General features: G+C 38.9%; 1 protein-coding gene across 5 annotated transcripts in view; it reads right to left on the bottom strand.

The window, feature by feature from the left end:
* ranbp2 (RAN binding protein 2) overlaps positions 1–24,173 on the bottom strand; it is a 71,085-nt gene that overhangs the window by 16,513 nt on the left and 30,399 nt on the right. For 3 of the 5 annotated variants that reach the window (XM_043691779.2, XM_087988129.1, XM_087988126.1), the window contains exons 20-24: positions 19,265–24,116; positions 4,064–4,204; positions 483–566; positions 313–402; positions 23–94 (exon numbers count right to left, since the gene is read on the bottom strand). In XM_043691779.2, coding sequence (XP_043547714.2) covers positions 23–94; positions 313–402; positions 483–566; positions 4,064–4,204; positions 19,265–24,116 — 5,239 coding nt within the window. Of the gene's footprint in view, positions 1–22; positions 95–312; positions 403–482; positions 567–4,063; positions 4,205–13,096; positions 13,172–19,264; positions 24,117–24,173 lie in introns of all 5 variants that reach the window. The other 2 variants (XM_043691777.2, XM_087988128.1) reach the window with 2 other exon arrangements.

The following is a 24,173-nucleotide window of genomic DNA, read 5'->3' as shown; positions in this document are numbered from 1 at the left end:
TTAAATCTTTTAATATGCATACCTGTTGCACAGGACTTGTGCTTCTTTTGTTCTTCTGCATGCAGCTTCCTATCAGTAAGATGTAAGGATGTACCTCGAATTGGAAAACAATGGGTTTTAAAAGTTTTGACACTAAGTTACAATAAAATCCTCTGTACATAACAGTATCTATTCCAGAGCCTTGCTGCCATGACTCTTATTGGTATATTTACTGGGTAATCTGGATATGAACTTTCAAGCTTTTTTAAAAAAAAACACAATCAAAACAAAATTATTTTGGTTTCAAAACTAATGCTTAGATTAAAAATGTACCTGCATCAGAGAAGTCTTCTGGTTCATTAGGACACAATTGCTCCTTTGATTCACCTGGATCAAAATTTTTACCAGTTCTGAAGACTTCACCTAGCATAACAAGACTCCTAAATAAAACTGCCAAAAGATTGTATTTCTAAAGAGTTGTCTCCACAATTTAAAATCTGTACCTGTCTTAGGTGTTTTCTGTTGCTCTCGCTTATCTTCATACAATTTTCCATGGAGTTTTTTAACAGCAGTTTCATAATCTTCATCTTAAACAGAAAGGTTAATTTGACACTTGTAATTTACAAAGAAGAATAAAAACAACTTGTTGGCTAGACTAGTATTTATGAGTTTATTTTTAAACTTTGTTCTGCCTCAAAATTTTAAGCACATTTTACAGATCAGAATACAATGATGCAATCAGTAAGGCCGTTAATAGATACATAAATAAGTCAAATAATTTAATTCTCTATCTGTGGCATGGGGAAGTATGAGGCAAATAGCATGTGACATGCTGAATGAGAATCACAGAAGCATAAAAAAACTAAGACACAGAAAGTGGCCATTCAGCTCATTGTGCATTTCTCGGGTGAAAAAATAAACCAGCTGCCCTTTCTAATTGCAATTCCAAAACATTGCTGCATACATTATATATTGTAGCACTTCCAGTGCAGATCCTGACACTTCTTATTGAGGTTAAGGTTTCTGCCTTCAGCATCAAACAGGCAGCAAATTTCATTGGAGGCAGCTCAAACACTGATCACTAGGATGATCTATGGAGAGAATGTCTTATGAGCAAAGATTGGGACTCTACTCACTGGAGTTTAGAAAAATGAGAGGTGATCGCAATGAAACAAATAGGGGCTTGACAGGGTAAATGCTGAAAAGATGTTTCCCCTCACATGACAGTGAAGGACTAGAAAGCAATCTTACCAATTTAAGATAGAGGCACCAATTTAAGATAGAGGAAGAGGAGGAATTTCTTTTCTCAGAAGGTTAAGTGTCTATGGAACTTCATGCCACAGACAATAAGAGTCCTTGTGTGTATTTAAGGCGGAGGTAGATTCTTGCTAAGTATCTTAGCAAGAATCAAGGGTTATGGAGACAAGGATTATGGAGACAAGGCAGCCAAGTGGACGGAGGAATATTGGATCAGCCAAATAATCTACTCCTGTTCCTCCTTTTTATTGCTCTTGGGGAATTCTAGTAAATCACTAACCTCAGAATAGACTTTTAAACTGTGTCCCCTTTAATCCTCTATAAATTATCTTATGTACCCACCGGTAACTCACCTCTCTGCAAGGAGAAACAGTTCTTTTCTGCCCAATGCCCTTAAATTTAATGCACCTCAATTACATCACCCCTCAGCATCCTCTGTTCCAAGAGAAACAACCCCAGCCTGTCCAATCTTTCCTAATAGTTGCAATTTTCAAACACTGGCAACATTCTCCTAAATTCTCCACTGCAATTTTGTCCTTTTTTGAAATGCAGTGGCTAGAACTGTACACCGAATTCTAGCTGCGGTCTAACCATTTAAAAAAAAAATAATTCTGGCTTTATATCCCTACTTTTGTATTCTATATCTCATCCAAGAAAGGCATTACATATGCTTTCTTTGCCATCTTATCCACCTGCTCTGGGATCTGCAGTCCAAAGTCTGTCACTACTCCTACATTCTCAATAGTCGCTATTTTGTATTACAGTTTCATTTGTCCTCCCAAATGCATTATCTCAAATCTGATTGACTGTCATTTTCCACTTCTTGACCAACTCAACTAAACTAGTGGTATCATTCTGGAGTCAACAATTAATCGTGCTCACTATCAATGGCATGGCAAAAATTTGTCACCTGCAAACTTCCCAATCATGCCTCCTACATTTACGTCCAAAACATTTATATATGTACATAAACAGGACACTGTACTGTGGAATGCCAGTTGAAAAGGCTTTTCATTTGCAAAATCACTCATTGGATCAATGATGGGGAACAAAGGCCACTTTCAGGTCAAAGTTTCTATATTGTGCAGCAGCCCTTGCATTCTATAAACAATAGTACAATGTCTGCAGACCCTCTTAGTTCCCTGATATTCACCTGCTATCTACTGAGGATTAGAAAGTGAACTCGGACTGTTCTTCCCTCCCGGGCTTTCCTGAACAGCCTCAGATTCAAACTATCCAGCCTCAGGATTTATCCAGCTTTAAAAAGGTCAGCCCTCCAGTACTTCCTCTCACCTTACATCTAATATTTCACACCTCTTTAACTAGAATAACTCCAACTTCCACTCCTTTGAGAAGACAGGTGAAAAGTACACATTAAGAACCTTGTCCATATCTTCCACTTCTACACACAAATAACCCTGTACAACTCTTTTGGGTTCTATCCTTTCCTTAGTTAGCCACCTTTCATCTTTGGGATTTTTCAGATTGTACCTGCCAATATTTTCTTCACATCCTCCCTCACTTTACATTCTCAGTTTCCTTTTTTTATTTCACTTCTGCACTTCCTGTACTCCTCCAGACTTGTAATAGCACAGAGTGGCTGTCAGAAGCATGCTTGTTCTGCTTCATCTGTGTATGCTTTGGATAATCAGCCTACTCCAGAGTCTCTCTCTTTCCGTGTTGACATGCCTACTCTGTAGATTATTGTTTTCAAATGACTTTCACAGTTGTTTCTGACTTTTCTTCAAGTAATAGTATCCGATCTACTTTGACCAAGATCATCACCGTTTTAACAGGCCAGATATTCTAAGGTGTGGCACTCCAGCCCTTTTGTTTCAAAACGAAAGAAGGGATCTTCCCTCTCCAGCTACCACATGAACTCAAGTTTCTTAAGTTGTTGTCAATTCCTACACACAGCGTTTCTATCTCAATTTCTATTTATCTCAAGAGGGTTGGAATATAAAAGCACCATTGTGCTACTGAGACTTTATAAAGCTCTGGTTATGCCCCATTTGGAGTACTGTGTCCAGCTTTGGGCCCCACACCACAGGAGGGACATACTGGCACTGGAGCGTGTCCAGCAGAGATTCACACGGATAATCCCTGGAATGGTAGGTCTAACATACGAGGAACTGCTGAGGATCCTGGGATTGTACTCATTGGAGTTCAGAAGGTTAAGGGGAGATCTAATAGAAACGTACAAGATAATACATGGCTTGGAAAGGGTGGACGCTAAGAAATTGTTTCCGTTAGGTGAGGAGACTAGGACCCGTGGGCACAGCCTTAGAATTAGAGGGGGTAAATTCAGAACAGAAATGCGGAGACATTTCTTCAGCCAGAGAGTGGTGGGCCTGTGGAATTCATTGCCACAGAGTGCAGTGGAGGCTGCGACGCTAAATGTCTTCAAGGCAGAGATTGATAAATTCTTGATGTCACAAGGAATTAAGGGCTACGGGGAGTATGCGGGTAAGTGGAGTTGAAATGCCCATCAGCCATGATTAAATGGCGGAGTGGACTCGATGGGCCGAATGGCCTTACTTCCACTCCTATTCTTATGGTCTTATGTAGGAAATTGTGGATCCTAGCAGTGACCATATCACAAAGTTGTCCTGTCATATCTTAACCTAAACAAAAGAGACTGAAAGAACTGATAATTTATTAGTTTGTGCTAGTTGGGGGTCCCCAGATTGACAGTTTTGAGGAAACAAAACTAATTGCTTCATTCTACATCTTTCAATTCATATGCTAATCTTCCTTAAATTATAGATACACAAATAAACTGAACAAACAGCAATCAGTACAGACTTAATCACCAAGCATTACTTACCATCCTCATCGTCATCACTAAAATAATCAGGCTTGTTCTTGTAGCAGAAGAATGTTTGAGGAAGTTGCAGCTGCTTAGCAAGAGCTGCTTGTTCAGGTGTGGGTGTCAATACAAAAACAATCTGCACATCTTCATCGCCAACTATAAAATAATCAGTTGAGTCAATGGGTTTTTGCAAGTGCAAGATCTTTATGACAATGAGCTGAATCAACAAGCAGGAGCTTGGATTTATATTAAAAAAGCCTCATCCTTCTACTTACTCCAATATTTTCACCCATATTTACTCATCTCAGATCGTCTTAACAACAATTAATGTACACTGACTTTTTAATTCTACAAAAACAAATTTAATCTTGCATTTATTAATAAAAGACTGTGCATATCATCTACAATTAGGATGATTTTATCCAGGAGCAAAGCATGAGAGCATTGAATTGCAAATGCAAAACAAATTAAAATCTAATATGATTCAGATGTTAACTTAAACATAAATTAGAATGAGGTTATAACCAACTACTAGACAACAAAGTTTTGAATTTATATAGTACTTTTAAAATCAAAAATGATTCCAAGCAGTTTAGAGCTAAAATGAATTGCACACAAGTTAGGACAGGTAAACAAAGATTGGCATAAAAGCCATTTTGAAAACAATAGCAATGTGTAGGGAGGAGAGAAATGGGCAGAAGTAAAGGCAGAATAAACAAATAAAAGGAAGTCAGCAGGCTAAAAGGTGGCCTGAAGTGACAGGATAAGACATGAGCAGATTAAGATACATATATTGAAAATTAGTTCATTGCAGGTATGTGATATGTTGGGGATGGTGCAGAGGGTACAAATTCAGACACTGAACTTGATGGAAAACAACATGGGAAATCAAGGGAGACACTAATAAGTGAAATCTAGAGTCATTAGTACAATAAATTACAACTTTGGCTTGGGTGAAAATGAAGCAAGTGCTTGGTAACATTCCTAAGATTGAAGAAAATGAGCTGATCAGAGGAAGGGGAGAAACTAGAGTGATAGAACATGAGGAAAGTACAGTGGTCTTTGAAACAGCTTCATAGAAAACATTAATATTGGAGACTAAGTCCAATAGGTTTCTTGTATGAGTTTTCAGAAGAGCTTTTTTGGGGGGGGGGGGGGGGGGGGGGGGGGGGGGGGTTTACCCTCCAAGATAATCCAGATGGTGATTCTGGCTGTTACTTTGACAGATAAAATATGGGAGAGGGGAGGTGGAGGTTAAAACCACAAGAGGTCAGGTATTAGGTATGCTAGAGTTTCTCGCCCTCAGGCTTCAGCGCAAACGTACAAGATATTCTAGGAAAGCAACATATACACCTGAATAAATTTTCTGCCAGTTTGATTTACAAACAAAAAGCTGACCCAATCCACAGCATATTTTCATAATCAAATCACCACTTTTTAATGTTTCAAAACTGGAATGAAAATTGAACGCTGTTTACAATTTCCCTCAGTTGCAATGTGCTGCTCAGATACTTCTCCAGTCTCACTTCAAAGTGCTGCAAGATAATGGTTTACTTAAACATCAGTTCAATATTTAAAAAGCTTTGAAACAAAATGTCATTTTGCTTGGTCACATGTCAGCTATGGTTCGGAGAAGGGAGAGTAGTATCGTTTTGCTTCTGCAGGTTTTTCCAAAGTGACCATCAACTCAAAAACAATCTAGGTAATTCCAGTAAGACTAAAAATGTAATTTAAGGAACATATCAGCTATAGTTTTCGAGCATAGTTTTCAAACAACTAAAGGTTACTCATACCAGATGCTAGTTATTTACTCCCAAAAGACCCCATGAACATTATGTTGTATAGAATATCGGCAAACTAATAACTTCCCACTTCACGTGGTTAAAACTGGCTGTGGATTTTGCAATTAGTCACAGCAGTTAGTAATAACAAAGTCAAAAATCAAGGCCCAGTTTTGATCCTTAATACTGGCTGAATTTAATCCAATCCAAAAAAAAAGAAAAGAATTGTGGATGCTGTAAATCAAACAAAAACAGAAATTGCTGAAGAAATTCAGGTCTAGCAGTATCTGTGGAGAGAAAGCAGAATTAAAATTAATATTTCAGAACTGTTGAGTTTTTCCCAGCAATCTCCACTTTTGTTTCAATTTTAGTTTATTTGTGTCAACAATAAAAAGCTAAAACAAGCAGAATATGTTTTCCAATACTGGAGCTATTTTAGTGATTAAGTTAAAATTGAGCTGATTATTTATAAACAGATTAAAGATTAAAATGGTTTAATTATGTTATGATTATTATTTCAGAGTTCATCATTACTATAGGAGTCTCAGAAGGGGAAGGTTTCTCAAAAGTTTGAGCTACTATGCAGTAACAACACAAATGGTGTTTGTCAATAACAATAATCAAGTCAAAAAGATATTTAAGCCTATTACACAAATTAGTAACGTGACGAATGAATGTGCACGCTGGTCTAATGCCATGTACTTAGACTATACATTCCAAAGACTGGTGGATCATGTACAGATCGCTTCAGCTATTTGCCACAAAGTACGACTACCCAACAAAACCATACTTGCAGAACACACACCAGTGTTCAAATTTGATTCTGCAACTGGACGATATTTCCTGGATAATCACGTGTATGAAGTAGTACACTGACAACCACTTACATATTAATACACATGGCTCTTTGCTTCGTGGAGAGGAAGAACATACACTGTGCCTGTTTCAACTCAAAATAGGTGACAGCCATTCACCAACGGAGGGCATTACTCTGGTCAACTAGCTTGTTTTAAATTTTAACAAAGTCTGGCTCTTGACTGCAAATCCATGGCAACACAAGCAGAGTTCATTTGACAAGTAATTAGCATCTCTGCTCTCATGTCATATAAATGTTGATTTTTCACTTAAATTTATATTCTTATGAAATGACCCGAGGAAGAGATGAAAACCTTTGACGAATAGGGTTTTTTCCCCAGCAATACTCAATAACTTAATCTATTGATTTAAAACAGATTATTCAGGTTAAACATCTCAAAACTTTATTCTACAGGCTGTATGTTATAGACCAAATAGGGGAAGAAAATGGAACAAAGTTTGAAAAAGGATAAGTAAATGATGATAATGGAAGGCTACTACAAACTAGCAAAAACAATTTGGAACAGGTAAGAAATTGCTGCAATGCACACAAAGAAACTTTCTCGGTTACCATATTTCCAGTGTAACAAGAGAAACGTGTCAGGGATGCAACATTTGGGAAACAGTGACCACAATAGCAATATATTAATTGTGACTTGTGATCGCAGTTCAAAATTAGAAGGTTCTAGGATTTAAGTGTCACTGCAAAGCGTGCAGAACTGAAGTAACATTGTGCTCAGTACAACCAACAGAAACAAAAAACAATATAGCATAGGTAATTGCACCAAGACCAACAAATCCTCAGAATTGATGCTTCCTTCCCGGGGCTTTAAAAGGAAATTGATTAGGTGGCTGGATACTTTAGGAACTTTCTCCCTAAAGCAACATTGCATATGACCTAGAAAGACTACAGCAATTCAAGAAAGGTAGTTCACCAATATCCTCAAGGGCTATTAGAGATAAGCTGGCTTGTTAGTGTTGCTCAAATCATATGAACACACAAAGTCATACATTCCAAAGTATTTCTTAGACTTACACCGGAGATTGTAAATTTGACACAAGTTTTAAGAAAGGTGTGGGAAACAAAAAGACAAAATTATCGACAGTAAAAAAGATAATGCTAGAAGAACTAAGAAGCAAGAGACAGAATTGGAGTTACATTTCAGGTCAATGACTGTTCACCTAGACAAGGAAACCAGGAATGTACCAGATTTTAAATAAACGAATTTTGAGGGCCAGGTTTCACACAGTGGTAGCTGAGAATGTTAGTTGGGTCATAGGGAGTATTAATTGTTTCCATTTCTGGGATAGAATCTCAGAGAATACGAGGCAATAAAGGGTTGGGGTGGGCCATGAGAAATAGCGAATGTAACTCCTTTTTCAAAAGGGAGACAAAGTAGAAAGCTACACCTAATATACTTTTGCTCCATCACTGTTCCAGAGCTGCAATCATTCTGAATAGACTCCAGACTGCAGCAGTTCAAGATAGTATGTGCTACGCTTTGCTCATGGGCAATTTGGAAAAACAATGAAGTGTACAAAAATCATCATTTCTTTGGATATATACTGAGATGGACTTGGAAATGGAGAAAAATTAGTTTGCAAATGACAAAGCTTGGAAGAGCAAGGTTGTGGTCACAGAGACTGGTAAAGCCAAATGTTGTCAATGTATTTTTGGAGGAAGAATAATGACATTAAATGACAACATAAACTAAATTACACAATTTAAAACAGATTGGAGGAAGAGGCCATGGGGCTCTTATATGTAAATCTTTAAGTGGTAGAAAAGAGTTAATAAATGGTTAAAAGAGCTTGTGGAACACTATTTTATAAATGGTATGTGTGTGCAATCTTTAATAAACCACTGATGATACTTCATCCACAATAATTGTGTCCAATTCTGCACAGCATACTTAAAGGAAATGAATTGCAGTTTTCTTAAAAGCGTAGAATACAGATCGAACAAAATTTCACCAATTACAAATTTTGGCTATATGCCAAGTCTACAGAATCTGGGATTGTTGACTCAGAAGGTCAAAGGAAGATTTAACAGGTGCTCAAAATGATGAGGTGTACACATTTTCAATGCTCTGTATTGTATCGCATGACAGGGTGTTTGCAACACGTTTAACAGTAACTTTCAAGGAGAGGTAATTAGAAAATAAAATTTGCACAGCTAGTAAGGAATCGCAAGGGCAAGACTATTTTAAGACATTGAAGTAGCCATAACAGAACAATGGGTAGCTTTCAAGCTCTATGATTCCACGTGGGAATGTGGGATGACTGAGAGACTCCTTTCCCATACTTAAAAGATACATTCTTGGTGCATTTAATTCCAGAGCTAATCTAATTTAGTTAGTAGCTCAGAAGCAATTCTTCAATTGGAAGAAAAAGTCAGTTAGCTGAAGCCAACCAACTCAAAAGCATTCCACACACAAGCAGTTTGAAAACATGACAATCTTTGCAACTGTTAACTCAGTGTGGTTTTAAAAATTTCAGTCAATATACTTGAAACTTCTGGTCTTTCGGACAAAAATGAACAGTCACATAAAAAAGCTTTTAAGCCATGGGATGCGTATTATCCAAGAAATGGAATTTTAGCATTGTAAACTATTTAGTCAGGCATTATAAGTTTCAAAATATTCAAGGTGCAACATAAATCTATGCCTACTACAGAAATGAAGGGCAACTATATTCAGTTAGGATGGGCCATTTCTAAAATATCCTATTGGACATGTCTACATCTCAAACTGTTTTAGCACAAATTCTCACTGTGGAATTTAAAAATGACATATTTGAACTTCATGTTGGCATTCAAGGGATTGATTACAGAGGTTGCATTAGAATAAAGTAAGGTTTACTTCAAATTTGGCCATGCTGGATACAGAGTATGAAAAGTGAAAAACGTTTACATTGTTAGAGTGTGGAACATGACGTAGAAAGGGAGAATGAAATAATTAATGCTACAGCAATCTTGCCCTTTCATCATGGCAGCCTTGTATCTGAACAGTCAATACAATTATAATAATTTGTATGTAGTTAATTTTGCAAATTAAAATCCAAATTTACGGTTTGCTATTTTAATCATAAAACCAGATCACTGAAGTGCTTCTATCGAGAAGTGGGTCAACATTTAACTAATATCAAGTTAATTGCTTACTTCTGCCCTTCAGGGAAGAAAACCCAGAATCCTTCACTTGCCTGGTCGATAAGTGACCCCAGATCCTGTGGTTCAATTGACCCATAACTACCCTCTGAAATGGTCTAAAGAACCAATCAAGGATAGGCAACAAATGATGACCTTGGCAGGGTTGCCCACATTCTATGAAAGAAACAACATACAAGTACATATTGGGATAGGAGACCAGAAGTGTGGTCACAGAGGTCTACTTTAAGAAGTACATTGAAGCAAGAGGGAAAGATAGGCAAATGGAGCGGGTGAAGAAGAGAATGTCCATATTAAAAATTCTTGGTTCTGGTAGAATACATTTAGATACAGAATAGTAAACCAGAATCTCTCATAAGGTTGGAAACATTGAGGAGATCAAGGAAAAGTGAGACTACAGCAGGGAGCAGTATATTTTTGGTGGTACAGAGTTGATGGGCTGAAAGACCTCTTCAGCACTGTATGATTCTGTAACACAGACTACGTTACTTACACCATCATCTCCCTCTGAACCCTGATCTCATTGGTAAGTTTGAGAAATTCATTGTTCAGCAATCAGCTCCAACTTCAGCCCTCCAAAACCCCACAGAATATCACTACCTGCTATTCAAAACACAATAAAACACTGTCCAGTTTATTTCACCCTGCTGTGCTCCCTCAAGTATAGCAATTTAATGGTGAGCTGATTGAGAAAATTAAAATGTTGAATTCAACACAATAAATACAGACAATTATTTCCTCAGTTGGAGGGAACAAAAACAAGTACATGGGCATGTCTTCTTAAAATTAAACGAGGTAATTTAGGAGAAAATTCAGCGTGTACTTTTGTACAGAAACTGTAAGCACTTGACAAGGATGTGATTTCCAATATAACTGGAGATTTACAGGCTGAAATTAACAAGTCTTGTTAAGGATATGGAGCAAGGGCACTTCGAGTGTTTGTGAATCAATGACCTAACTGAAAGATCGAGTACGTCCACAGGGTTAAATGTCAAGCTCCTATTCCTTCATCCTCTGCCAATTCAATGTTATTTTGAGAAAGCACTTTCTAAAGTCAAGGTATTTTCCCCATCTAGATATGTTACCACCTCAAAAAGGTTCTGAAGTTGACTAAACGTTATTCCCTTTTAATCTCGGGCTGGTCACATTTAAGAATTTTCTTTTATTTATTATTTTTACACATTGTTAAAGACTCAATTAAAACTGAAATATTTCTGGACATGGGCAGCTTCCTTCATCTTCCTCAGGTTCTGGTGCTTTGTCTTTTTTCACTGAAACAACTACTCAAACATTTCTTTTATACATGAGAAGGAAACTGAATGGGATATATCCATGTTTGCTGGCACAAAACTACAAAGAAAATAAAGTTCATAAAGAGGCTGCAATGGGAAATAGCCTGATAAAATTGAATCAAAAAATCAAATTTTATAATAGGCAAGAAAATGGCAAATGACCAACTGTGATAGAAAGATGGACAAAATATTTAGTTTGAAAAGGAGAATCTCAGTAGTTAATGACATTACAGAAAGTGATCCTTTTTGGGAGGGTGATGCTTGCACGTGAATCAAAGTCTGCAAGCAACTAAGAAAGCAAATGGTACTTAAACCTTTATTGAAAAAGGTTGGATAAAACAGCAAGGAGTACTTGCTGCAATTAATAATGCCATCTCTGAACAGGGTGATGACAAAATATCTATCATCTTGGAGTGGGTGCAGAGAGACCAAATAAAATGATTTATATTCACTGACATTTATAGGAATGAGGTGAACTGATTCAATACAAGATTCTAAAAGGGTTTACAGGGTAGATTCAGAAAGACTCATCGCCCTGGGCAAAAAGTCCAGAATGAGGTGTACATGCAGGATACGATGGTCTGTCATTTAGAACCTAGATGACAAATTTCTTCAGAGGATTGTGGAAATACAGTCAATTAGAATATTAAAGAGTTTAGTTAAGACTTTTGAAAGTTAAGGAAAACTAAGAAATAGGAATAGACTGGATCTGTTGAACTGATTTACAAGATCTTACTGAATGATGGTGATAGAGTAAGGGACGACAGGCTTTTTCACCAACAAATCTATTGCAGTTCTGTGTTGTGGTGTGCAAAAAAAGTGCCCAATTCTGAGTGAGAACATGAACGAGACTGATGACTGAGGGAGTGTCGGGGATTTTTGTCCAAATGCAATTTAGATTAAGACTGGAACAACCAAACGGGAGAAGTTATATTACACAGTTTAGAACAAGCGGAGAAGTAATTTGATGAACAAGTGGCCAGTACATTTGATAAGGTACTACATGCACAAACACCACAGATTGGAGAATTTGGGAGCACAACCAAAATGTGTTTGAGGGGTGAAAGCCATACTGGTAGCTGATACCACTGATGGGGAGTTTACTGGCAGAAAAAGGGAACAGATTGGACAAAGGGTCAGACATTTGTTGCTGAATAAAGAAATGAAAAATTGTGCCAAGTGAGGAAATACAAGTTTACTGTTTGGGGTACCATGGAGCTGGGACCAGCAACAATGAGTAAGGCAAAAAAAAAAAAAAAATTCCTTGGATGCAACACAGAAATTGCACACTCAACATGGTGGAAATTATTAAATCTCACAAAAGGAGATCAAGTAATGAAGAATCTAGAGATCTAAAAGCATGGCACAAAAATTGATTATTAACAGATTGAGGGGGAAATTGTGGCTGACACAGACCACTGAATAGTGAGGGGTGGAAGAGCAGAGGTAATATAGCATTGAAGAGGCAAATGGACAAGACAGGAAAAAGGGGAGTTAAGCACATAATTGTTCGCAGTTCTAAGTATTTAGATTAAACTAGTTTTGGCAACGTTACCTTAGCTGGCCAGGTGTTACTCCATAGTAGGCAGAGAATATTAGATGGGAAACCTGTAAATCTTAGTAATGTAGAAAAGGGTTGATCCAAAATTGCAAGTTAAGACACATTTGAGAAAAGAGGAATCACATTTGAAAGAAAATATTTGATTTGAGCATATTCAAATAAGGATAACAGGTTCTAAAGTGCAAAGTTGTCCTGCCGTGGCCATCTTAAGCACAGAACTACATTTTCTCAAAGACATGCGCACTGAGGTATTTTGCAAAGAAAGGTCAAAAAAGTATCGCATGCAGAAGTTATGACAATGCTGTAGCAGTACTTTAAAAAAAATAAAGCACACTGTTGCAGTACCATTTTGCAATTGTGATGCAAAGTTGCTGCTCAAGATACCAGAAATACCTTTATCAGATTGTGGGACAGATGTGCTGGTCCAAAAAGCCGATGGATTAGATTTGAAAAGGCTAAAATTAAATCCTAAAAATAAGAATTCTGGTGTCAATAATTAGTTGCAAAATGTTAGCCCAAAGAAATGGACCCTTTTCAAATGTAAGATACCAATCTAAAACAGTACTGGCAGACTGCAATTTCCTACAATCTAATAATTCATACAAGCTAATTTTAAATAAATATTAGGCGATCAAGAAATAGGATACAAAGCAATTGATAGAAGAAGTACTACATTTCCTTAGATTTAAGATAATTTCCAATATAATCCCATTATTTGCTTAGCAACTTTACTTTCTGTTGTGGTTCTGTTCGCCGAGCTGGGAATTTCTGTTGCAGATGTTTCGTCCCCTGTCTGGGTGACATCCTCAGTGCTTGGGAGCCTCCTGTGAAGCGCTTCGGTGTTGTTTCCTCCGGCATTTATAGTGGTTTGTCTCTGCCGCTTCTGGTTGTCAGTTCCAGCTGTCTGCTGCAGTGGCTGGTATATTGGGTCCAGGTCGATGTGTTTGTTGATAGAATCGGTGGATGAGTGCCATGGCTCTAGGAATTCCCTGGCTGTTCTCTGTTTGACTTGTCCTATAATAGTAGTGTTGACCCAGTCAAACTCATGTTGCCTGTCATCTGCGTGCGTGGCTACTAAGGATAGCTGGTCGTGTCGTTTCGTGGCTAGTTGGTGTTCATGGATACGGATTGTTAGCTGTCTTCCTGTTTGTCCTATGTAGTGTTTTGTGCAGTCCTTGCATGGGATTTTGTACACTACATTGGTTTTGCTCATGCTGGGTAAATGACTGAATTTGCGGTAAAACTGTTTGTTCTAATCTTTGCATTACAGCTTCTGCTATGAGTCCAGAAATGGGTGAGCCGTTGATTTGTTCATATATTCAAATTCAACCCAAACTCTGGGTCAGATATGTGGATGACACCTTTGTAATCATTAAAAACACAGAAATAGAAAAACACACACTGGATCATCAACGCCACACTCATAGGAATCAGATTCACTAGAGAGGAAGAAAAGGACAACCAACTCCCAATTCTAGATGTGATGGTACAGAGAACACCGAACGGAGATACAGGAAAGCCACAAACACAGACCAAGTCCTGTTCTATGAAAGCAACCACCCCAACACACACAAACGAAGTTGCATCAAGACACTGTTCAAAAGGGCCACAACACACTGCAGCACACCAGAACTGCAAAAAGAGGAAGAACAACACCTCTACAATGTATTCGCCAAAAACGGATACCCCCGCAATTTCATCAACAGATGTCTAAGGGAAAGACAACGGAATGAGGACATGCCACAACCCAAAGGACTAGCCACATTACCATACATCAATAACATTTCTGAACTGACAGCCAGACTACTACGACCACTAGGACTCATAACAGCACACAAAGCAACAGCCACTCTCAGACAACAACTCACCACGACGAAAGACCCGATACCCAGCATGAGCAAAACCAATGTAGTGTACAAAATCCCATGCAAGGACTGCACAAAACACTATATAGGACAAACTGGAAGACAGCTAACGATCTGTATCCATGAACACCAACTAGCCATGAAACGACACGACCAGCTATCCTTAGTAGCCACGCACGCAAATGGCAAGCAACATGAGTTCAACTGGGTCAACACTACTTTTATGGGACAAGTCAAACAGAGAACAGCCAGGGAATTCCTAGAGGCATGGCCCTCATCCACAGATTCCATCAACAAACACATCGACCTGGACCCAATATACTGGCCACCGCAGCGGACAGCTGGAACTGACAACTGGAAGCAGCAGAGACAAACCACTATAAATGCCGGAGGAAACTTCACAGGAGGCACCCAAGCACTGAGGATGTCACCTAGACAGGGGACGAAACGTCTGCAACACAAATTCCCAGCTCGGCGAATAGAACCACAACAACGAGCACCCGAGCTACAAACCTTCTCACAAACTTTGAACTTTACTTTCTCTTCGGTAATATTCAATTTATTGGAATCAACGTAAATATAACATTGTGAATAGTACCACTGACCTTTCTCTTTTAAGTGAGCCAAGTCTCACAATGCAGCCACAGTTGTGGTTTCCCACACAACTTATTGTTCTAAGACTTATTTTTACAAATTCAAATTTTGAAACAAACATTTGAAGTGTAAATCAACAACAATTTAAGTATTTATATATTAAACAGACTAAATTATCTCAACTTTTATTAAACAGTCCACCTATTTGCCAGGATCATGCATTTATACAGATTACTGTTCACATTTTGGGGGTGCACAACTAAAACTGAACACATCTCCAATCAACACTGTCAAGTAAAATAGGAGATATAAGAGAAGGAAGAAGTGAAGGATATGAAAATCTATGATGAAGTTGACCTAATGCACTTGTAAAACAAATGAGGGGATCACATCTGTTGACTTGACATTCCAACATTCATATAAAGGGGAAAAAGCAGGCAGGAGCAAACAATCTGCTCTGGTCAGTTCTCTACCAAGTGAGTGTAAAAGGATTCTACCTGTGTTACATAGAACATAACAGCGCCCTTCGGCCCTTGATGTTGCGCCGACCTGAGAACCAATCTGAAGCTCATCTATCCTACACTATTCCATTCTCTTCCATATGCCTATCCAATGACCATTCAAATGCCCTTAAAGTTGGCAAGTCTACTACTGTTACAGGCAGTGCGTTCCATGCCCATACTACTCTGAATAAAGAAACTACATCTGACATCTGTCCTATACCGATCACCCCTCAATTTAAAGCTATATCCCCTTGTGCTAGCTATCGCTATCGAAGGAAAAAGGCTCTCAGTGCCCACCCTATCTAACCCTCCAATTATCTTGTGTCTCAATTAAGTAATCTTTCAACCTTCTTCCAACAAAGACAGCCTCAAGTCCCTTAGCCCTTCCTCATAAGACCTTCCCTCCATACCAGGCAACATCCTAGTAAATCTCCTCTGAACCCTTCCCAAAGCTTCCACACCCTTCTTATAATGCAGTGACCAGAAATGTACGCAATACTCCGAATGTGGCCGTAGAGTTTTGTGCAGCTGCAGCATGGTCATGGTTCTGAAACTCAATCCCTCTACCAACAAAAGCTAACACACCATATATGCCTTCTTAATAACCTGGGTGGCAACTTTCAAGGATATATGCACATGGACACCAAGATCTCTCTGCTCATCCACAGAGTCTTACAATTAGCCCAGTAATGTGCATTCTTGTTACTCCTTCCAAAATGAATCACCTCGCATTTTTCTGCATTAGACTCCATTTGCCAATGCTCAGCCCAGTTCTGCAGCTTATCTATTCTCTCCAGAACCTACAACATCCTTTGTCACTATCCACACCTCTACAGACCCTAGCGTCATCCACAAATTTACTAACCCATCCTTCTATGTCCTAATCCAGGACATTTAAATGACAAACAAAAGTGGACTCAAAACAGATCCTTGCAGGACTCCACTAGTAAATGAACTCCAGGATGAATATTTCCCATCAACCACCACCATCTTCTTTCAGCTCGCCAATTTCTGATCCAAACCACTAAATCACCCTCAATCCCTTGCCTCCTTATTTTGTGCAATAGCCTAACATGGGAAACCTTATCAAATGCCTTTTGAAATCCACATACACCACATCAACAACTTTTCTCTCATCCACCTGTTTGGTCACCTTCTCAGAGAACACAATAAGGTTTGTGAGGCACGACCTACCCTTCACAAAACCGTGCTGACTATCCCTTATCAACTTATTCCTTTGCAGATGATTATAAATCCTATCTCTCACAACCCTTTCCAACATTTCACCCACAACCGAAGTAAGGCTCACAGGTCTATAATTCCCAAGGCAGTCTCTACTCCCCTTCTTGAACAAGGGAACAACATTTGCTATCTTCCAGTCTTCAGGCACTATTCCTGTCGACAATGACAACAAAGATCAAGGCCAAAGGCTCAGCAACCTCATCCCTGGCATCCCAGAGAATTCCAGGATAAATTCCATCCAGCCCAGGGGATTTATCTATTTTAAATTTTGCAAAATTTCTAACACCTTCTCCTTGTGCATCTCAATCCAATCTAGTCTAGTCTAGTAGCCTGTTCTCAGTATTCTCCTCGACCAGTGTCTTTTTCTAGTGAGAATACTGATGAAAAAGTATTCATTTAGCACTTTCCCTTCCTCCTCTGACTCCACGTATAACATCCCACTACTATGCTTGATTGGCCCTAATCTCACTAGTCATTCTTTTATTCCTGATATAACTATAGAAAGCCTTAGGGAGTTTCCTTGATCCTATCTACCAATGATTTCACACTGGCTCTTCTTAGCTCTGTTTAGGTCTTTACTCGCTAACTTTTAACTCTCAAGCACCCTAACTAACATCACATCTCATCATAACATAAGCCACCTTCTTCCTCTTGAAGAAAGATTCAGCTTCCTTAGTAAACCACGGCTCCCACGCTCAACAATTTCTTCCCTGCCTAATTGGTACATACTTATCAAGGAGCTGCAGTAGCTGGTCCTTGAATAAGCTCCACATTTCTATTGTGCCCAACCCCTGCAGTTTCCTTCCCTCACTCTTAGGTAATCCCCAAGCTATATATGTTTCAGCATCAGGTCCCAATGGCTTGCTACATTAACCAATTTACTGCTTAATTTTATTTCCGCATTCAGTTTTTCACTCATTAATTCCAGGTCAGATTTTGGCATATTAAAACTAATTCAAAAGTAAAAATAATTGAAACACTGAGGTGGTTTTTGTGGTATTACTCGCAAACATTAACACCTAGGTTTTCAGGAGACAATTATAAATGAGTGGAGTATAGGAACATTATTTCAGTATAGGCAAACTGTGAGATAGTTTGATTGAAGGAATGGGGTGGTCATATTTCTTGTAAAGCAAGAAATTAAGTGAGATAAGAACCAAGAGGTGCGAGATATTATGGCTTACCCCAAGACAAAGAGCAATACAAAAAAAGGCAAGATTAAATTTAAAAATCTTGATTAAATTGTACTCTTATTACTACATGCAACACTGGTCTACAATCTAAAAACACACTGGTGTACGAGAAATAGTGAGATTTACAAATATAGTTGTTTGGCAGTACAGAGCTTCAGCATTGCTGCAAAAACAAACACGGTGAAGGTTTCAATTTTGCACTCTAGACAATCTGCAAGAAATATCAAGTTTAGAGAAAACAACATGAAAAAGTGTTCATAACCAATTTAAGATAGCTAGACTCTGTCACACTTGTGCATGCCAGTCTTTATATATATTAATATACATGGCCCTGTTCTTTGCATACAAACATTTCACCTGTTTCAACTCTGAAAAAGAGACAATAGCCATTACTGGTTCATTTCTCAGGGTAATCCTTCAACCAGAGTCAATCTGCCTGGTTCAAAATTTAAATAAAGCTCCATAGTTAGTCATCATTTAACTGATTCATTCTCCATGGTAAAGGCTCTAACAATTAGAACCCACTTGCCAACCAATCATCACCATCAGTCTAAATGCTGCTTCCCCTTTATACTGGCATGTCTTGTGAATTAAAAATCAAAACCTTCAAACGTATCTTCTTTTAAGCAATAGTCACTTACAAGAATGTTACTAGCACTGAGCTGAAGGAAAAACTAGGAGTCACCACTTCAAAAGACTGAGTGGAAATAGGACATATTTTTCAAGTTATTAAGGGGTTTGTTAGATAAACGCTGAAACATTCATTTCACTTGTGGTTAAGTCCAGAACAAGGAGGTATCAATGCAAGGTAGTCACAACTAAAAGAATCTTTATAGTGTTGACTATAAAGATGTCATTGCCATGAGAATTTACTGCAGTGAATGGCATTGATGAGTAAAGAGGCAAGATGCAAAATGATGGAGAACATCCCAGACGACTACTGGGCAAGGTGGAAATTTAAAATAAAGCTTACGCATGCACAAGGGTGTGTGTTAATACAAGTTGAGGGTCGGGTGGGGTGGGGTGGGGTTGGAAGAAAAGCAAGTCAGATAGCTTTGACAAGGGAAGAGTTTGAAAGAGGTAAAATGACCTTCCTGTAGCCATAATGAGTTAAAGCAAGTAAGTGTGCTAACATAACAGCTTTAAAATATAATAGCAACTTACCAGATTGTGGCATTTTAAATGCAGTGGGCCTGGGTTTATCATTGGTTGCAAAGGTAGTTACGGTAGATTCTGCTGTTGTGCTTGAAGGCAACAAGCTAGTCGTTGTAGACTTTGATAGAGATGCAGCTGCTTTACGAAAATCAAATCCACCACTTGTTAACTCTTGCAATTTGTTCTTGACGACAGAGGAGCCAGTTTGTATTGGGTCCTTTAATGCAGAATCAGTACTTTTAAAACTGAAACCAAACAATGATCCAGCTGCTGAACCACCGAAAGCGAAAGGCCGCTCTTGCTCATTGCTGAAGATGGATTTCACAGAATCAGACCCAAATACAAATTTTGGCGGAGATATTGAGGTATATGATGGCGTTTCTGTCAATAAAGTACTCTGCGACTTTAGGGCATTGTTTGGAGATGCAACACATGTATTCGTTTGTTCAGTTGATTCCTTAATAGTTTCTTCGAGGAATGATATTGCAATTTTACCACATGGAGATTCTCTTGGTGTATTCCCTCTTGAAGACAACGGTGTGACTAATGTTCCCTGCACTTGAGCCTTCTTAGCTTCTTCAAAGAGCTCCCTGAAAGAGTTAGCAATATCTTGCTGCTTGAACCGTACAGCTAACTGTTCCATCTTTGCCACATCGTCTGCAAAATCCATAACGCTCCAAATAAAGGCTTTCTCTGTTCCTTTCATGGGCTCAATTCTTATCTCTGGTGTTAACCAGTGATTAGCACAAATTTTTAAAACCTGGTCCCGTCTCATAACTATTCGAACTTTTTTAGAATCATAATTTTGTAAAATTTTCAGGTCTCCTATTCCTCTCTCTTTCCATTGACTCAATTCTTTGTCATATCGATAAAGTTTGGCTCTATGACAAAAGATAACCTGCTCGTTTTCCTCCCCTGTCAATACATCAATTAAATCAGGCATTGGAATAACTGGCTCAAAATGCTGAACATCCTTCTCCTCCTCTTGCCCAAAATCAGAATCTTCATCTGTACCCACTGATAACCCACTGTGGTTTAGTTTAGGAGATCTTAATGGACTCAAGCTTGGCTGGAAACTAAAGTTAAACCCAGTTGTTGAATCACCAAAGCGGAAGAGGTTTTTCTTTACTGGACTACTTGTATCGGGAGTCCCATATGCAGTGCTAGATACACTTGTATCCAATGCCTCTTCACAGAGATCATAATTATCCCACTCCAATGTGGGGCCAGTACTTTCTGAATGTGGTTTAATTACTAAACCAGAGGCATTGTTGCTTTCAGAAGCAGAATTTATTACTATATTGCCTTCATCATTTAATCTTCCTGACTCATCTTTCAAAAAATGTTTCAAATCTTTTAAACCACTTTTCATTTCTTCAGCTTTCTGTATTAGCCGAGCCGTCCTACCATTGTCTAATAACTTATGAGGAGTCTGCAGTGGAATATCTAGCAACAGCCTTTGAAATTCTTCGAATTTCTCTTTAAAATCTTCAGCCAATTCAGGTGTTTTAAACTTTGCTGCCAGTTGCTCTGGTTTGGCTTCACCATCTGAAAAGTCACTAGCTAACCACATCCATGCTCTATCAGAACCCATTAAGGGCTTGAGATTCATTGTGGTCGTGATCCAGTGATTTGCACACACTTTGAAAACTTGTTCTCGACGCATTAATATCCGAAGGCGGCCATTAGCTTTATTTTGAAGAACTTTGAGATTTCCAACACCACGTTCCTTCCACTGGCTGGTTTCTGTATCAAACCTAAATAGCTTAACTCTCTGCGAGTAAAGTACTGTTTCATCTTCTTCGCCTGTAATGAGTTCGGCTTTCTCAGGCAGAGGAACAACAGGATCAAAATGAATATTATCCCCCTCTTCAGTTTTATACAATTCATCACCTTCCTTTTCTGCAGAAGCAGAAGTAGTGCATGATGAAAATAGCTGCTGACCTACTCCTTCAAAACCTTTGAAATTAGGATCTTTGTGACCAAACTGAAATTCTTTATCTGCAGTTTTTGCAAGGTCTGCAAAGGTAGCAATATTGGAGTTCTTGCCCAGAAAAAAATCATCATTTTGATTTGGAGTCTCAGTTGCTTGATTTGTGTCTGCACCAGATTTTGAATTCATTCGCTCCCTCTCTTTTTGCTGTTCAGCAAAGGATTTTAAGAAAAGTGCAGCTGATCCTTCTTGCATTGGCTGGTTACCTTTATCAATTGAGTCTTTGCTCGTATCAGACAGTCCAAATTTAAATCCACCATCTGTATTAGAAGAAAATGTAAACGCCGTGCTAGAAAATGGTCTTGAGGGTTGGCATGATGATGCCTCAACAGCTGTTGAGTTGTTATCACTGTGACCAAATTTAAAGCCACATGCTGGAAAATTAAGTTTAAACCCTGATTCAGGTGGATCAGATTTAGAATAAGCATTGGCAAGGCCAAATGAGGCAGCAGCAGTTGCAATATCAGCAGTTTTACTGTTGGGGTTAAGTGCCTGACAGGCTATGCATTTTGCCACATTTGGTTCATTTCTCACAAGACAAGTGGTGCAATCCCACTGTCCCTCCTTTTTCGCAAACAATCCTCCAAATCCTGCCTGTGCAGGGGCACATGCTTTCTCACCAGACTTGAAGGCTGACGCTGATTGACTCATGGGTGCAACTATAACATTGCCAGCAGGTTTGGGCATCTGGCAAGCTACACATTTTGCCACATTTGGTTCATTTCTCACAAGACAAGTGGTGCAATCCCACTGTCCCTCCTTTTTTGCAAACAATCCTCCAAATCCTGCCTGTGCAGGGGCACATGCTTTCTCACCATACTTGAAGGCTGACGCTGATTGACTCATGGGTGCAACTATAACATGGCCAGCAGGTTTGGGCATCTGGCAAGCTACACATTTTGCCACATTTGGTTCATTTCTTACCAAACAAGTCTCACAATCCCACTGCCCTTCCTTTCTGTGAAATGCATCAAATCCTTTTGGTGTTTTTGCAGACACAGAGTCAAGACCAAACTTAAAGGTAGTTACTGGTTGGTTGTATGACACACCAGAATCTTTACAGGATGGACATAGTGCCTGGCAGGAGGCACACTTTTGTGCAGTCACTTCATTTCTGACATTACATGCAATGCAATCCCATTGACCATCCATTTTTCCAAACAGTGGACCAAAACTAGCAGATGTACTTGGCTTTGTAGCGTCTTTCTGAGCACTAAATGGAAAGCTTGCAGATGCCTGGGTGGTTGAACTAATGTCATTCTTGCTGGAATTTGGTGCCTGGCAAGCTACACAATTTGATGAGTTAGCTTCATTTTGAAGAAAACATGCACTGCAATTCCACTGGGCATCCTTAGGAAACCTATCACCAAATCCTATTGTTTTAGTAAAAGCTGTAGCAATCTTCTCAGTTGTTCCAACTTCACTTCCATTTTGCTCAGAGTTTCGATAAATGGAGGGAAAACCGTTATTTCCAGTAACGGTTTTAGGATTTTGACAGGCTGCACACACAGAAGCAGCTGCAAAATTTCGTATAAGACATGAGCTACAGTCCCATTCGCCATCTTTCCTAGCAAACTGAGCACCAAATCCAGATTGTTCAGTAGTAGATTTAATGGCACCTAATTGCATGTCCTCAGTCTTAATTTTGATTCCAGTTTTCTTTTCTTGGCTGGGTGGGCTACTCGATTTTAACTTTTGACCATTAACTGAGTTTTGAGCTTCTTCAAATTTTGTTTTGAACAATGCAGCCTCATCTGCAGTTTTAAATCGAACAGCAAGCTGCTCATGATTTGGCTTTTCATCAGAATAATCTAAAGCACACCAGACCCACGATTTATCAGATCCTGCATTTGGCTTCAATTTCATGTCTGCTGTTATGTAATGATTTGCACAGATTTTAAGAACCTGATCTCGTCTCATTAGGAGTCGGATTTTGCCAGATGCCCTGTGTTGAAGTAACTTGACATAGCCAATGCCTCGTTCCTTCCATTCTTTGGTCTCAGTATCAAAACGGAACAGCTTAGCTCTGTTGGAAAATAGCACTTCCTCATCTTCTTCTCCAGTTTTCACATCTACTTTATCCGGGAGTGGTATCACTGGGTCAAAATGTGGACCATCTTCATCAGGAACACTATCCCCATCACTTTCCCCTGCTGCGCTCATTCCAATTATGTCACCAGCATCCTTGAAACCAAATGTCTGGTTACTCAAAATATTATTGAATGAATTCTTATTTTGCTTTTGAACTGAAGAATCATCAAATGAACCCTGCCCTTTTAAGGAAAAGAGGTTTCCTCGACTTGGTATTGCTTCTTGTGTAAACATGCGTCCCATGATTTGGTCACTTTTTATACATCTACCTGCAGTTAAAATGCCCAGAAGACTATCACTGGAAGATGAAGGTGGTGGTTGAGTCTTCAGCTGGGGTGGTGAAAATGTAAAGTCCCCCTCATTATTCTTGAAATTAGAGTTAAATTTGAATGCTGTTGCTGGAGTGGAATGCATTAGGGCAGTACCCAAGGAACCCTTTGTGGTTTCATGCTGCATTTGTTGGTTGAGTTTTCCAAATTCTATCCCCTTCATTTCTGTAGGTTTTGTCATTTGCACTCTCACTGATGGTTTAGTGAAGTAACCAGGCTCTGGCAATGGTGGGTTTGTGTTCGTCTGTGGAACACTATGACTGTAGTAATCTTCACCAAATGGGGAAAGTAACCCTGTTGCAGGAGATTCAAAACGTAACTGTGTTCTATACATATCCTGTGAATACATACAAGGAGCCTTGGTCTGAACAGGTGGTGTGTGAGTCTGCTGTTGATAACCATACATTGACTGTTGTGGTGGAACCCGACCCATTCCATAGGCAGGAGGCTGTTTTAAGGAAAATAACTAAATTATTAGACAGTCAACAGATACGCATTCCAAATG

This window comes from Chiloscyllium plagiosum, unplaced genomic scaffold (genome assembly GCF_037043375.1).
Source record: "Chiloscyllium plagiosum isolate Xiang-an unplaced genomic scaffold, Cpla_swu_hap1 HiC_scaffold_6, whole genome shotgun sequence".
Lineage (NCBI taxonomy): Eukaryota > Metazoa > Chordata > Chondrichthyes > Orectolobiformes > Hemiscylliidae > Chiloscyllium > Chiloscyllium plagiosum.
Note: the sequence above shows the minus strand (reverse complement) of the source record. Positions and strands in the feature narration are given on the sequence as shown.